Source organism: Hemiscyllium ocellatum, chromosome 18 (genome assembly GCF_020745735.1).
Source record: "Hemiscyllium ocellatum isolate sHemOce1 chromosome 18, sHemOce1.pat.X.cur, whole genome shotgun sequence".
NCBI lineage: Eukaryota > Metazoa > Chordata > Chondrichthyes > Orectolobiformes > Hemiscylliidae > Hemiscyllium > Hemiscyllium ocellatum.
Genome location: NC_083418.1, coordinates 43,046,609 through 43,063,817, shown reverse-complemented (window position 1 = coordinate 43,063,817; position 17,209 = coordinate 43,046,609). Strand labels below are relative to the sequence as shown.

The 17,209-nt window shown below is 40.3% G+C and overlaps 1 protein-coding gene across 1 annotated transcript in view; it reads right to left on the bottom strand.

Annotated features, from left to right (window-relative positions):
* tmem9b (TMEM9 domain family, member B) overlaps positions 1 to 17,209 on the bottom strand; it is an 86,335-nt gene that overhangs the window by 16,040 nt on the left and 53,086 nt on the right. The window contains exon 4 of the mRNA XM_060838504.1: positions 16,816 to 16,947. Within this exon, the coding sequence (XP_060694487.1) occupies positions 16,816 to 16,947 (132 nt within the window). The remainder of the gene's footprint in view (positions 1 to 16,815; positions 16,948 to 17,209) is intronic.

The following is a 17,209-nucleotide window of genomic DNA, read 5'->3' as shown; positions in this document are numbered from 1 at the left end:
CCCAGGGAAAAGACCTATTTACCCTATCTCTACCCCTCATGATTTTATGAAACTCTATAAGGTCACCCCTCAGTCTCCGATGCTCCAGGGAAAACAGTCTCAGCCTATTCAGCCTCTCCCTATAGCTCAAACCTTTCAACCCTGACAGCAACCTTGTAAATCTTTTCTGAACCTTTCATAGTTTCGCAACATCCTTCCAATAGGAGTGAGACCGGAATTGCACACATTATTTCAAAAGTGCCTCACCAATATTCTGTAAAGCTGCAGAATGACTTCACAACTCCTACACTCTATACTCTACATTCAATGCTCTGACCAATAAAGGAAAGCATACCAAATGCCTTCTTCATTATGCTATCTACCTGTGGCTCCACTTTCAAGGAACTATGAACTTGCACTCGCAAGTCTCTTTGTTCAGCAACACTTCCCAGGACTTGACCATTAAGTGTATAAATCCTGCCCTGATTTGCTTTTCCAAAATGCAGCGTTTCACATTTATCTAAATTAAACTCCATCTGCCATTCCTGAACCCATTTGCCCATCTGATGAAGAACCCGTTGTACTGAGGGAACCTTCTTCGCTGTTCATTACACCTCCAATTTTGGTGTCATGTGCAAACTTACTAGCTATACCTCCTATGTTCACATCCAAATCATTTATATAAATGCCAAAAAGTAGTGGACATTTGGGTGAACAGATGGTTGAGTAGAAAAACAAAGCAGTACATGCACAATTGCATGCACAAATGAATGACTCAACCGATGAACAAGTGCATGGATGGTTTTCTTTTAATTTGTTCACAGGATGTAGGTACTGTTGGCTCTGCTGGTAAGAAGGAGTTTGATATAGTTTTTAGGGTTAATGGGATCAAAGGGTATTGGGAGAAAGCAGGAATAAGATACTGAGATTGGATGATCAGCTACCAGCACCGATCCTTGTGGCACTCCACTAGTCACATGCCTCCAGTCTGAAAGGCAACCTTCCATCATCATCCCTGGTCTTCTACCTTTGAGCCATGAGATCTAACCTTACTGACCAGTCTTCCATAAGGAACCTTGTCGAACGCTTTACTGAAGTCCATACAGATCACATCCACCGCTTTGCCCTCATCAATCCTCTTAGTTACTTCTTCAAAAAACTCAATCAAGTTCATGAAACATGATTTCCCACTCACAAAGCTATGTTGACTATCCCTATTAGTCCTTGCCATTTCAAATACACATAATTCCTGTTCCTCAGGGTTCCATTCACCACCGATGTCTACCTCCGATGTCCGGCTTACCGGTCTATAGTTCCCTGGTTTTTCCTTACCATTTTTTAAAAAAAATAGTGGCACCACGTTAGCCAACATCTAGTTTTCTGGCACCTTACCTGTGACTATAAACATACAAATATCTCAGCTTGGGGCCCAGCATTCACCTCCCTCACTTCCCACAGAGTTCTATGATACACTTGATCAGGTCCTGGGGATTTATCCACATTTATGCGTTTTAAGATATCAAGTATCTCCTCCTCTGTAATATGGATACTTTTCAAGATGTCACTATTTATTTCCCCACCTTCTATATCTTCCATGTCCTTCTCCACAGTAAACACTGATATAAAATACTCACTTAAGTGTCTCCCCCATCTCCTGAGGTTCCATACAGAGGCTGCCTTGCTGATCTTTGAGGGGCTCAATTCTCTCCCTAGTTACCCTTTTATCCTTAATCCCTTTGGATTTTCCTTAACTCTATTTGCCAAAACTATCTCATGTCCCATTTTTGCCCTCCTATTTCCCTCTTAAGGGTACTTTTATAGTCTAAGGATTCACTTAGTCTATGTTGTCTATACCTGACATGAGCTCCTTTTTCTTAACCTCAATTTCTCTAGTCATTCAGCATTCCCAACACCTACCAGCCTTTCCCCTAACAGGAATATACAGTCTCTGGATTCTCACCTCATTTTTGAAGGTTTCCCATTTTCCAGTCGTCTCTTTACCTGCGAAAATCTGTTCCCAATTACTTTTAAAAGTTCTTATCTACTACCGTCAAAATTGGCCTTCCTCCAATTTAGTTCAACTTTATGATCAGGTCTATCCTTTTCCATCATTACTTTAAAAGTAATCGAATTATGGTAGCCGGCCCCAAAGTGCTCCCCCTCTTGACACCTCAGTCACCTGCCCTGCCTTATTCCACTGTTTTACACCATGACCAACCTTTGCACTTCTGGCTGCTGTTCCATGCCAGCTTCTTTAGAATGAAGAATAAATCTTTTATTGAACTGGTTTCCATAATATTGGGCAAGTGTTGGGAAGATTTTTACTATGCTATTTGCAATACACTAGTAAGTATTCAGTAATGTAATATAAAGCTTTAGGAAATTTAAATCGCTTCTTAGCATGTTAGGAAATCAGTGCTCAAGTGAATGGGTGAGTGACAGTGCAAACAGGTCAGCAAAGAAACAGGTGGATGGGGAACGAGCAAGCAGATGAGCAAGCAGGAAAGGAGTTGAGTGAATGGATGAATGGGTGGGTGCACAAGTACATCTGTGGTGGAATGGGTGGATGGGTGAATGGGTGTTTAAAGGAATACTGAGATGATGAGTAGCATGAGTGAGTGGATGAGTGGAGGCAATCAGAGGTGAGTGGGTGAATGGACAGGTTAGTGGATGACTTTATGAATGAACTGTTATAAGAATCAGTGTATGAGTGAATGGTTAAGGGGATGAATATATGTGCAAATGGATGAATGGATGTATGAATGAATAGGTGAGTACACCAGTGAGTGAATTGGTAGGTATATGACTGGGTGAGCAGATGGTTGAATAGAAAAACAAAGCAGTACATGCACAATTGCATGCATAAACGAATGACTCAACCAATGAACGAGTGCATGGATGGTTTTCTTTTACTTTGTTCACAGGATGTAGGTACTGTTGGCTCTGCTGGTAAGAAGGAGTTTGATATAGTTTTTAGGGTTAATGGGATCAAAGGATATGGGGAAAAAGCAGGAATAGGGTACTGAGATTGGATGATCAGCCACGATCATGTTGAATGGTAGAACAGGCTTAAAGGGTTGAATTGCCCACATAATTTCTATGTTTCTATGGTATTTCTGATCCCTTATTGACCAGAAGGCAATTAAAGATCATCCACATTGCTGGAGTCACATGTAGGCCAGACCAGATAAAGATAGCAGATTTACTTTCTTCAAGGATAAGTGAAGGAGTTGAGTTTTTACAACAAGTAGTTGCATGGTCACTATTAGGCATCTTTAATTTAAGGTTTTTATTCAATACAGATGTTATTATTTGCTATGGCGAGATTTCAACTCCTACCAGCAAAATGACAGCCTGGGGTTGTGGATTACCAGTCTAGTGATATTTCCACTATATCATTGTTTCCCTCACGACACCACTACCTGCAGTCTGAGTGCATGAGCAGATGAGTAGGTGAAGTAGTTGGATGGGAGAAACCAGTGAAAAAAAGAGTGAATGGAAAAGATGGTGAATTAAAGAATGGGTGTATAAGTTATGGATGGATGGTGCAAATGATTGAGAGAGAGACAGACAGACAGACAGACAGAGAGATTAGCATCAATCCTGATTTTCCAGGATATAACAGATTTCTTTCAGTCAGTTGTAACATTGATATTTTGTCTCAGCTCATAAGTGCCCAGTAGTTCTTCTTAATTTAATGGAAATGCTTTTTTATAGTTGTTTTTAATTCAGGATTGAAAGTGTAAAGTTACTACTCTTGTTTTTCCTCCTTGCATGGTTTCAATATAATTCAAGTTATATACAATAGCCAATTAGGATTGCCTCCTAACTAGTTTTGACAGTTTCAGGTTTAGAACAAGACCTTTTAAAATAAAAATGGAAGTTGAATGCTGAAATCTGATTTTTTTAAACAGAAGCTCACTTTTTTAAGACTTACTTCTCAATTTCGTTGTGAGAACAAACTATTAAAGCTCCCAATTCCATCCTCTGTCCTCTTCCTCTGGTCTCTTCTGTTGCTTTTGAACTTTGCAAAAGATAGTAACCCTACAACCTAGTAACCCTACAACCAGTTCAAACATGAATTGATGAGGTTTGTACTAGCATCCTTTCCCACAATAGTCCTGAGTTCAATTTTCATATGAATGTAAAGTTAGTAGTGTAAACCGGGCTATTAGCAGTATTTACTATTCATCTCCACATTGTTATTTATGGTGTATTGCACTGGCACATTTCCAGAACAACTAAAATATAAAATCTCACGTTGTTAAGAAATGATGAAGCTTTGTACTCTAATGTTCACAATACACAGTAAAAAAGATTGGATTTAGATAATTTTTCTTGCTTTATTAATAAATAAACACCTCAAAGATTAGATTGGCTAAAAGGTTGATTTATATCACAGCAGCTGCATTTCATGAACAATGGATTAATCTCTTTGCAGCAAGTGAACAGAATTTGGGAATGCTTATGCATTCAATTTTTAAAGTATAGTCAATGTTACTTGACGTGAAGGATAACTAAAGACACCCTGCCATAAATTAGGGGATCTACCAAACTGATGCACAGCAAGCTCTCATTTTGTGATTCAAAAGCAATCAAATTAATGGCAGATCTTCAAGTCCTTTGCTTCCATATGCCTACCTTTAGTTAAAAAAGAAAATGTTCTTCTGAAGGAAATCCAAGTTCTTTAAAATTTAGTAATCCAGGTTAAACACCCAGCAAGAAAAAAAACCTAAGCATTATAATCAATAAATCAGATATTCTTAGATGATTATTTTAAAGCTTTAAAAAAGTTTGAATTTTAGTCTCACATTGAATCTTATAAGAGTGAACAAGGCAGTCATTGCATTTTTTTTACTAACACCACCAAACATTAAATTTTTGATTAAACAGACTACACTTTTAAAAGAAAAACACTTCAAATGTGGCTCTTAAAGACTTGATTGAATTTATAAATATTAATACAATATTATTAGTTACAATGCGATGATCAAGCCGATTATACACATTGAACTAATACCAAGCTGAATTTATATTGTGTCTTTGAGATTGCAAAGCCCTTTTTCCAATTTCAAAACAATTACAAAATGCAAGTATCTGCTGCTGACATTGTTGAGGCTTTTGTAGTCAGCAAAGTTTTGCACAAATAGCAAAGACTATTTAAAAGTAGTAAGTATCTGCACATATTTGATTCAAGGAAAGAATACTCATAATGTGAGTAGTTTTTCGGTATGTCATTCTTAAAATATTATTTACAAAATACAGACCTTTGCTCAATAATAGGTCACTGAACTCCAAACCTATCAGGGCTGCTTCATAACAGTGAATCCTAACGTCTCAGCGAGCCTACCAAATAAGGAGTGCGTACCACGAGAGTAACAGCCTCTTTTCCTTCCAAAGTTTATGAACCATTGCACACCTTCTCCATTCTCCGTCTGCAATAGCATGTTACTTCGTCAATTAATTTCTCAGGAATATGTTGCCCTGAAGCTGTGTATTCAAATTCTAAAAAAGTCTGCTTTCTTTTTAGAATGGATGTATATGCATAAAGGTCACATATTTTTAAATTGAATTATTTAGCTAGCCAAAATATATTCAAATTTTTAAGGATTTGCATTTATATAAGAGTTCATAAAATATTGGCCATTGTTTTCAAGTTTCTGATAAGCCCATTCGTAAGTCAGTTCCTAGTGATTCATGACAAAGGTCATAACCTACTTAATCTATTTTTCTTCAATGGCCAAATAGCCACACTGCAAAACCACTCCAATTCTAACAGTTCACAACAATTTCCACTATCATTGCTAAATTGTACAAATGTACCAAAAGCAAAATAAGTGTTTTGGTATAAGTCATTCATTTCTAATATGAATAAACCAACTTCAATAATACAAAACATTATAAAGACCAAAATTAATTTAAAAAAACATAGGTAACAAACTAGGAGGTACAAAGAACAAAGAAAATTTACAGCCCAGGAACAGGTCCTTCGGCCCTCCAAGCCTGAGCCGATCCAGATCTATTGTCCAAACCTATTGCCCAATTCCTAAGCATCTGTATCCCTCTGCTCCCCACCTACTCATGCATCTGTCCAGACACATCTTAAATGAATCTACCATGCCTGCCACTTCTGGCAACATGTTCCAGACACCCACCACCCTCTGTGTAAAGTACTTGCCTTGTGTATTCCCCTTAAAGATATCAGGTTTTGAATTTCAAAAGCTGCAAGAAAGTAGCAAGTCGTTTTAGTATTGCATTTCTAGAAAGGATTAAGTTACATCAGTAGACGATGTGTTGTCATAGTATATATATTAAAAGCCAATTCTTGATTTACTCATCAACATTTTCCATGATAAATTCTCATTCACATATACAATACAAGCTTCCTCCCTAATGCGGTAACTATATTCTGCCGGTGAATATCTGTTGCTACAAACCCCTGGTCTAAGAATGAAATTACAGCATGATAAGCTTACATAGGTAATTTTCTTTTCAGACCCAGAAACCTGGAAAGGACACATAAAAGCAATAACAGAACAAATTATTTAAAATGATTTTGAATTTTACTGCAAATGCTAATCCAATTATCAATGTTATCCTGTCGAGGTTCAGGATAGTTTAGTACTCGATTTGACACCTCATTGTTTTTGATTGATTGGTTTTAAGAAAATAAATTGAAATAATTAGCAACTTTGTACAGTTGTTTTATGACTGTATGACATGATTGCATTATGAGGTTTGAGCAAATGAAATGACAGAAAGAAGGAATCACTAATTCCACTGTCCATAATAGCAAAGTATTCATCTTTAGATTAGATTACTTACAGTGTGGAAACAGGCCCTTTGGCCCAACAAGTCCACACTGACCTGCCGAAGCACAACCCACCCAGACCCATTCCCCTACATTTACCCCTGCACCTAACACTACGGGCAATTTAGCATGGCCAATTCACCTAACCTGCACATTTTTGGACTGTGGGAGGAAACCGGAGCAGACACGGGGAGAATGTGCAAACTCCACACAGACAGTTGCCCAAGGTGGGGATTGAACCCAGGTCTCTGGCGCTGTGAGGCAGCAGTGCTAACCACTGTGCCACAGTTAGAAAGACTATAACCAGAAGGATAAATGTCATATTACTTTCCTGCTTAAAGCACAGATATTTACATAGGAGATTTTAAATTGTGATAAGAGGAAATCTGCAATTCCTAAACTGTCAAATCAAGCAACTTCACAAAATGTGGTACCCTGTCACAACTAGCATAGTGGATGTATAACTGAGTTGAGGGTTTACCCAACAATTCCCACATTGTGGAGTGCTGCTGGCAGTAATTTTTGTCCCTGTTGGCATGCTGGGCACTGTCCCACCAACAGGGTTATGCCTGCATCCAATCCTGGCCACTAGACATATCTTCACTCCAAAATCTTCATTTTGGACACCCCTGGATGACCCTGGTAGAATTCAGTCAATATTTGGCATTGGTCTTTACTTGGGATAATTGCTCTTGTTCTCTGTAATATTATGCAGCTCCCTAGGGTGATCTGGTCTCGCTGGGTCCAGAAAGGTTTCAATTCTGGCTGTGAAGGCCCTTTGGTTTCCCTCATCACCACCAGCTGTTTTAGTTTTGCCAGGACTGGAATTTTTACGCCCACAGTCTGATATTATCAGTGGTGATTGGAAGGATGTCCAGAAAGTTTAAACCCAGTGGCAGCACTATCAGTGTTGTATTTGCCAGTGGGAGGCAGCTTAAGGCATTCTCACTTGCAACTTAGCCTCTCGGATGCTGTTCTAACTTCTAATTGTATGAAAGTCAACCGTTGAGTTTGACCTGAAGTTATGGGCAGCACTGCCTTTTGGTCTTTTGGGTACCCTGAGCAGGGATATGTGGTCTGTTTCTAATTCAAATTTATATGCTTCAAGGTATTGGCGGAACTTTCTCATATCAAAGATGACTACCATACCTTTGTGCTCGGCATCAGCCAAAGTCTGCAAAAGACACATATTAAGCGTTCCTCTCCATTGAGGCATCTGTGAGCCAACACTACACTGATACAGTACAGTCTTGTCATCACCAGATCTCATTTGGAATCATAGTGTGCAACACCTTAAACAAAGATAGCTGCTTCTTCACTTCCCCAAAGGCTGCAAGACCTTTCGAAGGCTGACCCTTTTTCAATAGCAGATTGAAAGGTTGGAGTGCCAAGATGGAGGTCAGGTTACGTATGAACTTTCTGCAATAATTCACCAAACCAAGCAAAGACCTAAGCTCCAGTACAGACATGGGAGACAGGGCACCTTTGACTGCCCTCAATTTAATCTTCCAAGGAGAGTAACCTGGTCTTGTTGACTTTGCAGCCCAAGTAGGTTACTTGGAATGCCTGGAACACACATTTTTCCTTTCGAAAGCATATGCCCAACTTGGAGAAAAGTCTAAGGACAACATCCAGGTTCTCTAAATGCACTTTATTGGTCTTCCCTGTTAATTAACATGTCATCCAGATAAATGATGAACTGGAGTAGATTTTGTAAAATGTTCTCTGTCGTTCTCTGAAAAATGGCACAGGCTGTCAATACCACAATTGGCTGTCTCGTATATTGGTACAAACCCATATGGGTACTAATTGTAGCCTACGTCTGGGAATCCTCATCTAACTGCATTTGCAGGTACACATGGCTCATGTCCAGCTTCATAAAGGACAGACAACCAACAGCTTTGCTTATAAGGCCTTTATGCAAAGGAATGGGCATCTATCCAGCTGCGAGAAACGGTTTACCATTTGTTCAAATCCCCACAAAGGCGAATTGACCTGTAGGGCTTACAATCAGTAGGGTCGATGCTCATTCTGCAAACTGGACTGGTTCAATAATTCCTTTGCTTTTCAGCCTTCTGATTTTTCCACTAGGCAGGCCTTACAGAATCAAGGAATTGCTTCCTGGTCAACATGCAAGGTGACCTTGGCTCCTATGATAGTCCTTAGACCTTCCTGATAAACTTCTGGGTATTTAATTAGGACTTCACTCAGGCAGCCATTTTCTAATTGTAAAATGTTCAGCCAATCAAAGTGAATCTTTCTCAACCAATTTTGCCCCATCAGGCTTGGAAATGAGCCTTTTACTATATTCAGTGATAACTGAACCAGCTGCATCTCATATGAGACCAGAACCGAAGTTGTACCCTTCATCTGCAAAGGTTCTGGTCTCAGTCATCGAGGTCTTACACACACTTAAAGGTTGGAGTCCAGAGCAAATTTTGTCAAATGCTGGTTCTGCAATCACTGATATAGACACGCTGGTATTAACTTCCATTGGATCCTAATAATCATTTAACCAGATGTTTATTTTGATTGGTTCTGATTTAGATGTTGCTAAGCAATTTTACTGTTCTATGCTAGATGTAGGTGGCATATGCTGGATACTGGCCTAAGAGTTCTCTTACTCAATTCAGGCGTAGTGGGACTGTTTTCCTGTCTCGGGTCCACATACCAGCAGTGACTACAATGACTTGCCGGCCCAGAAGAAAATGTTAACTGTTAACTTGGCTTTGCTTTGTGTTTTACCACTGGCTGACTTACAGTCCCTCTGTATGCCCTGAGGCTATGTCCTGAGTAAGGCTATGCAATTGCCTTCACTCATGGTGTTCCCCAAGCTCAGGGTGTCCACTTCCATCGACATACTCTGTAACTCATATGCGCCACATATTGCATTTTCTAATAACAAAAACCAGTTGTACCGCCTGCTTGAAGTCCAATAGTGCTTCAGTTAATAGGTGCTTTTGTATGATTACAGCATTCGTTCTACATACCAAACAGTCTCTCAGTATCTCACTTGGGTTAAACCAAAGTCACATGCCTCTGCCAGTCATGCTAACTTCAAAAATCCCGACACAGATTCCCCAGGTTTTTGAATTGCCAAGTAAAGCAGATAATGTCTCAGAAGTAGAAGAGTTCTGAGGTCATTATATTCCCAACTAAATCTATCTTGAAAGGTTTTATTATTTGGTGCCTCGGAAATATTAGGCTCCTAATAACTGAAAAAGCTGCGAGTCCACAAACTGTCGGGAGAATTACTTTTTGCTTTTTATGTGCCCTATTGTCATTTGCCCAGAAAATACTGGGCCCAGTCTTTCACGGCAGGATTGAACAAATCAAGCTTCCCAAATAGTGGCATGAAGCAAGAAATGTTTTTTCTTCTGTCACTGTCACTGAAATAACTCCAGAGGCCAGAATCTTGTCACCAAGTCACCCTTTACTTATGCGTGCACTGCATTTGACACTGGTCTTGCTTCATCAAAGCCAGCTTTCAGAGTGAGCAGAACCTCTGGCACTACTATTTATACCTGTCAGCCAGGACTCCCTAATTGGACAAACATAACAGCTCCAAACAGGAACTCATATTCTGAGAGGTTCACTTGGCTGCCCTCATTACAATCACTACATCACACTGACTCATCTACTGGATGTAGGTTTGCTCGCTGAGCTGAAAGGTTCATTTCCAGATGTTTCATTACCTTACTAGGTAACATCTTCAGTGGACCTCAAGTGAAGCAGTGCTGAAACTTCCTGCTTTCTATTCATATGTTTGGGTTTTAAACTGAAATCTACACAAGCTACAAATCTGCAAGGAGCCAAAACAATATTCTATAACAATGGAAAAAATAATCAATTTGATTAATTTAATTTCTGGAAATTATTGATTAAATGGTTAAAAATTGTGAATTTAAAGCATCAAGCCAATTCTGAATGATCACTCAAATGAAAAGCTCCAAGGTAAATCTGCTACCATTAAAACTAGATTCTACATAATTATATGATCAAACAAAATGAATATTGTGTCAGATCTACTCCAGATTTTGACAGCTTGGACTGGTTATATACTAACATATTCGCTTCTTTTCCCGGATATTTTGTTATGGAGTTAAAAGTGGGCATTTAAAAGGTTTCACAAAAACAATTTATCAAATCAATAATTTTTGTGAAAGACAAAATGAGTGCACCTGCAAATACAAATGACCACTGGGAGGTTCCTTTAAAAATATTAGGCATCATACCTTGCTTGGAATTTCAACTCAAGACTGAGGAGAGAAAAGTAATTAAATTCAACAATCTTGTTGTGCACCTCACTGAATCTGCCAATGAAGAATGCAAACTTAAGACAGGAGTGGCCATAATATATTCTAGACTTTTGAAATGGCATTTTATAGAGATGTACAGCATGGAAACAGACCCTTCGATCCAACCCATCCCTGCCGACCAGACATCCCAACCCAATCTAGTCCCATCTGCCAGCACATGGCCCATATCCCTCCAAACACTTCCTATTCATATACCCATCCATATGCCTCTTAAATGTTGCAATTGTACCAGCCTCCACCACTTCCTCTGGCAGCTCATTCCATGCACGTACCACCCTCTGAGTGAAAATGTTGCCCTTAGGTCTCTTTTATATCTTTCCCCTCTAACCCTAAACCTATGCCCTCTAGTTCTGGACTCCATGATCCCAGGGAAAAGACTTTGTCTATTTATCCTATCCATGCCCCTCATAATATTGTAAACCTCTATAAGGTTACCCCTCAGCCTGTTTAACCTCAAGGGAAAACAGCTCCAGCCTGTTTAGCCTCTCCCTATAGATCAAATCCTCCAACCCTGGCATCATCCTTGTAAATTATTTCTGAACCCTTTCAAGCTTCGTAACATCTTTCCGATAGGAAAGAATCGCACGCAATATTCCAACAGTGGCCTAACCAATGTCCTGCATAGCTGCAACATGACCTCCCAACTCCTGTACTCAATACTCTGACCAATAAAGGAAAGCATACCAAACGCCTTCTTCACTATCCTATCTACCTGCAACTCCACTTTCAAGGAGCTTTGAACCTGCACTCCAAGATCACTTTGTTCAGCAACACTCCCTAGGACTTTACCATTAAGTGTATAAGTCCTTGCTAAGATTTGCTTTCCCAAAATGCAGCACCTCGCATTTATCTGATTTAAACTCCATCTGCCACTTCTCAGTCCATTGGCCCATCTGGATAAGATTCTGTTATAATGAGGTAACCTTCTTCATTGTCCACTACACCTCCAATTTTTGTGTCATCTGCAAACTTACTAACTGTCCTCTTATGCTCACATCCAAATCATTTATGCAAATGACAAAAAGTAGAGGACCCAGCACCGATCCTTGTGGCACTCCACTGGTCACATACCTCCAATTTGAAAAACAACCCTCCACCACCACCCTCTGTCTTCTACTTTTGAGCCAGTTCTGTATCCAAGTGGCTAGTTCTCCCTGTATTCCGTGAGATCTAACCTTGCTAATCAGTCTCCCATGGGGAACCTTGTCGAATGCCTTACTGAAGTCCATATAGATCACATCTACTGCTCTGTCCTCATCAATCCTCTTTGTTACTTCTTTAAAAAACTCAATCAAGTTTGTGAGACATGATTTCCCATGCACAAAGCCATGTTGACTATCCCTAATCAGACCTTACCTTTCGAAATACATGTACATCCTGTCCCTCAGGATTCCCTCCAACAACTTGGTGGTATGGTGGCTCAGTGGTTAGCACTGCTGCCTCACAGTGCCAGGGAGCCGGGGTTCGATTCCAGCCTTGGGCGACTGTCTGTGTGGAGTTTGCACATTCCCCCTGTGTCTGTGTGGGTTTCCTCCCACAATTCAAAGTTGTGCAAGCCAGGTGAATTGGTCATGCTAAATTGCCCATAGTGTTAGGGGCAAGTATAAGGAAGGGGAATGGGTCTGGGTGGGTTGCTCTTCGGAGCGTCACTCTTCGGAGGGTTGTTATGGACTTGTTGGGCTGAAGGGCCTGTTTCCACACTGTGAAGTATCTTATCTATTGGCGCGACAAGGTGGCTCAGTAGTTAGCACTTCTGCCTCACAGTACCAGGGTCCCAGGTTCGTTTCCAGCCTCAGGGTGGGTTACTCTTTAGAAGGTCGGTGTGGACTAATTGAGCCAAAGCACTTGTTTCCACACTGTAGGGAATCTAATCTAATCTAAAACTTGTCCACTACTGAGATCAGGCTCACCGGTCTATAGTTCCCTGGCTTGTCCTTACCACCCTTCCTAAACAGTGACCATGTTAGCCAACCTCCAGTCTTCTGGCACCTCACCTGTGACTATCGATGATACAAATATCTCAGCAAGAGGCCCAGCAATCACTTCTCTATTCTCCCACAGAGTTCTAGCGTACACCTGAGCAGGTCCTGGGGAATTATCCACCTTTACGCATTTCAAGACATCCAGCACTTCCTCCTCCGCAAATTCAACCCAAACTCTGGGTCAGATATGTAGATGATACCTTTGTAATCATTAAAAACACAGAAATAAAGAACACACACTGGATCATCAACGCCACACTCACAGGAATCCGATTCACTAGAGAGGAAGACAAGGACAACCAACTCCCATTCCTAGGTGTGATGGTACAGAGAACACCGAATGGAGAATTCACCACAAAGGTATACAGGAAAGCCACAAACACAGACCAAGTCCTAAACTATGAAAGCAACCACTCCAACACACACAAAAGAAGTTGCATCAAGACACTGGTCAAAAGGGCCACAACACACTGCAGTACACCAGAACTGCAAAAAGAGGAAGAAGAATTCCTAAACAATGTATTCGCCAAACGGATACCCCCGCAATTTCATCAACAGATGCCTAAGGGAAAGACAACGGAATGAGGACATGCCACAACCCAAAGGACTAGCCACACTACCATACATCAAAAACATTTCTGAACTGACAGCCAGACTAATGCGACCACTAGGATTCATAACTGCACACAAACCAACAGCCACTCTCAGACAACAACTCACCAGGACGAAGGACCCGATACCCAGCATGAGTAAAACCAATGTAGTGTACAAAATCCCATGCAAGGACTGCACAAAACACTACATAGGACAAACAGGAAGACAGCTAACGATCCGCATCCATGAACACCAACTAGCCACGAAACGACATGACCAGCTATCCTTCGTAGCCACACACTCAGATGACAAGCAACATGAGTTCGACTGGGACAACACTACTATTATAGGACAAGCCAAACAGAGAACAGCCAGGGAATTCCCAGAGGCATGGCACTCATCCACAGATTCAATCAATAAGCACATCAACCTGGACCCAATATACCAGCCACTACAGCAGACAGCTGGAACTGACAACCGGAAGCGGCAGATATAAATCACTATAAATGCTGGAGGAAACATCACAGAAGCGCTTCACAGGAGGCTCCCAAGCACTGAGGATGTCACCTAGAGACGAAACGTCTGCAAAACAAATTCCCAGCTTGGCGAACAGAACCACAACAACGAGCACCCGAGCTACAAATCTTCTCCCAAACTTTGAACTTCCTCCTCTGCAATGTGGACATTTTGCAAGGTGTCACAATCTAATTCCTTACAGTCTTTATCTTCCATATCCTTTTCCACAGTAAAATACTGATGCAAAATTCTCATTTAGTATCTCCTACATTTTCTGCAGCTCCACACAAAAGCCGTCTTGCTGATCTTTGAGGGGCCGTATTCTCTCCCTAGTTACCCTTTTGTCCTCAATGTTTTTGTAAAAACCCTTTGGATTCTCCCTAATTCTATTTGCCAAAGCTATCTCATGTCCCCTTTTTGCCCTCCTGATTTCCCTCTTAAGTATACTCCTACTTCCTTTATAATCTTCTAAGGGTTCACTCGATCTATCCTGTCCATACCTTTCTTAACCAAACCCTCAATTTCTTTAGTCATCCAGCATTCCCTGTACCTACTAGCCTTTCCTTTCATTCTAACAGGAATATATTTTCTCTGGATTCTCATTATCTCATTCCTGAAGGCTTCCCATTTTCCAGCCATCCCTTTGCCTGCGAACATCTGCCCCCAATCAGCTTTCAAAAGTTCTTGCCTAATACCGTCAAAATTGGCCTTTCTCCAATTTAGAACTTTACCTTTTCGATCTGGTCTATCCTTTTTCATCACTATTTAAAATCTAATAGAATTATGGTCGCTGGCCACAAAGTGCTCCCCCACTGACACCTCAGTCACCTGTCCTGTCTTATTTCCCAAGAGTAGGTCAAGTTTTGCACCTTCTCTAGTAGGTACATCCACATACTGAATCAGAAAATTTTTTTGTACACACTTAACAAATTCCTCTCCATCTAAACCCTTAACACTATGGCTGTCCCAGTCTATGTTTGGAAAGTTTAGACAAATTTCATTTTCCAATTTGAAGAGTTATGCAGACAAATATGTTAACCTTAAATGAAATTCACTAGTTCCATCTTCTAAGGACTTGCACAGAAAGCATTGTAAATAATAGTTTTTGCCTTGAAAGGAATAGTGTTCTTTTACATTATGCATCCTACCCATCATAATACATTTACTGGCACCATTGTTGTTATTTAATTATCAGGATGCAAGCATTAATAGTGTGACATGATTTCCCATTTCCCCTACTTTACAAGTCTAAGCGTCTCAGAATACCTCCCAAAACCAGAATTGAAGAAATATACCTCTGTTGGAATAATTAAGCTGTTGTGTGCTGTTTTAACAGTTAAGAGTGGTTAGAAATTAAACAGCAAATGATCCAAAGATAATGAAAAACTGCACAAGACCCCGTACCTTTAAAAAGCCTTGTTCTCATCGGAGCCATAAAGACCGGAACAAAAAACAAAGTATCCTGCTGTTGCTTCATTCTGTTTTCTTATGCCACAGTATTTAGTTAAATAACAATAAAATTAAGTTGCCTACATATTTCAGATGTACTGAATACAAGATATGATCAAGACCCTTTTCTGTAGTTGATTGACCATTACATCATGCAATAACATGTTTCAAAGTATTTATTTCATGTGCAAAACATAAACTCCAGTAACTTTTCAGATAACAAATGGTATCTTAGGTTTTACTTTCACCTACAAGGCATTTATACAGTTGCAACGAGAATGGCCAGATCTTTCAGTCAATGGCAGAAAGGGTGTGTCCATATTCCTTCCCACCTATCCGCTCCACCCTACTCTCTGACCTATCACACCCCCACCTCCACCTACCCATCACACTCTCAGCTACTTTGCCTCAGATCCCAACCCCCTTCCCATTTATCTCTCCGCCTCCTTGACTCACAAGCCTCACTCCTGATCTACAACTCTTGCATGAAACTTTGATTCTCCTGCTTCTTGGATGCTGCTCGACCTGCTGTGCATTTCCAACACCACACTCTCGACTCTGACCTCCAGCATCTGCAGTCCTCACTTTCTCCTGGCAGAAAGGGTCTGACCATTACTGACTGCGATTTAATCTGCCCACTCAACTATTTTATGCTAGAGACATTGCACTTCCCAGTTCTGAATCCAGGAAGGATGTGATAATGAACATAGTGAGGAGGCCAAGCAGGGAAGTTAATTCCATTGAAGGCAGAATTGAAAGAAGGAAGCATTAACAGAGGCATGCTGAACAATTTTAGGATAAGGGTGAACACTGTAATGGGTGCATTCAGAATCAATTGACACAGGCGTGGACATTATTGTAATCACTCTTGTGATTTGACAGTTCATCTGATTCAAAAACCAGCACATATTTAGGGCAAACAGAACAACTGCACATGGTTCTAACCATCTAATCTTATTGTCAAAGGAATGGTGCAAAAGTCTGGCAAGGCAAAACCAGAAAATGGAGGTTTAATCTTCTCTCACAAGTACCACGCATACATGTTTGTTCTAACTTCCTCAGGGATCTAAGCTGCATCAGCACTTTGGGTGAGTCATTCATTACTTCTCATACCAGAAAATTCAGGTGAATATTTTAGATTTACTATACACGGATCAGAACTTACCCCAAAATCATCTTCATTCTGTAGTAACTGTGAACGTAATAAACGTTTCTTCAGCAAGGGTTCCACCAATGTTAGATAAACCATATAAAGCAACAGTAAGCCCAGAATTGACAGATAAATGATGATAGTTACCTGCAAACCAGAAATATGAAATAAAGTGAACAATAAATTTTTTAGCCACTGACATGAAAATACCAATTTCTGATTGCTGGAAAATTAATCTCATTAACAAATACAGGAGCTGTCATTGATGCCACTTTTCTGAACTCATTTTCCTGGCTCTCCTGTTTTCATTGAGGGGGTGATGGGCGGAGGGGTTAAAGAGAATCTTGTTAACGAGGACATGGCTACCTTGGTTCAACAAGTAAAATTGTCACAATGGTTGGCACAGTAA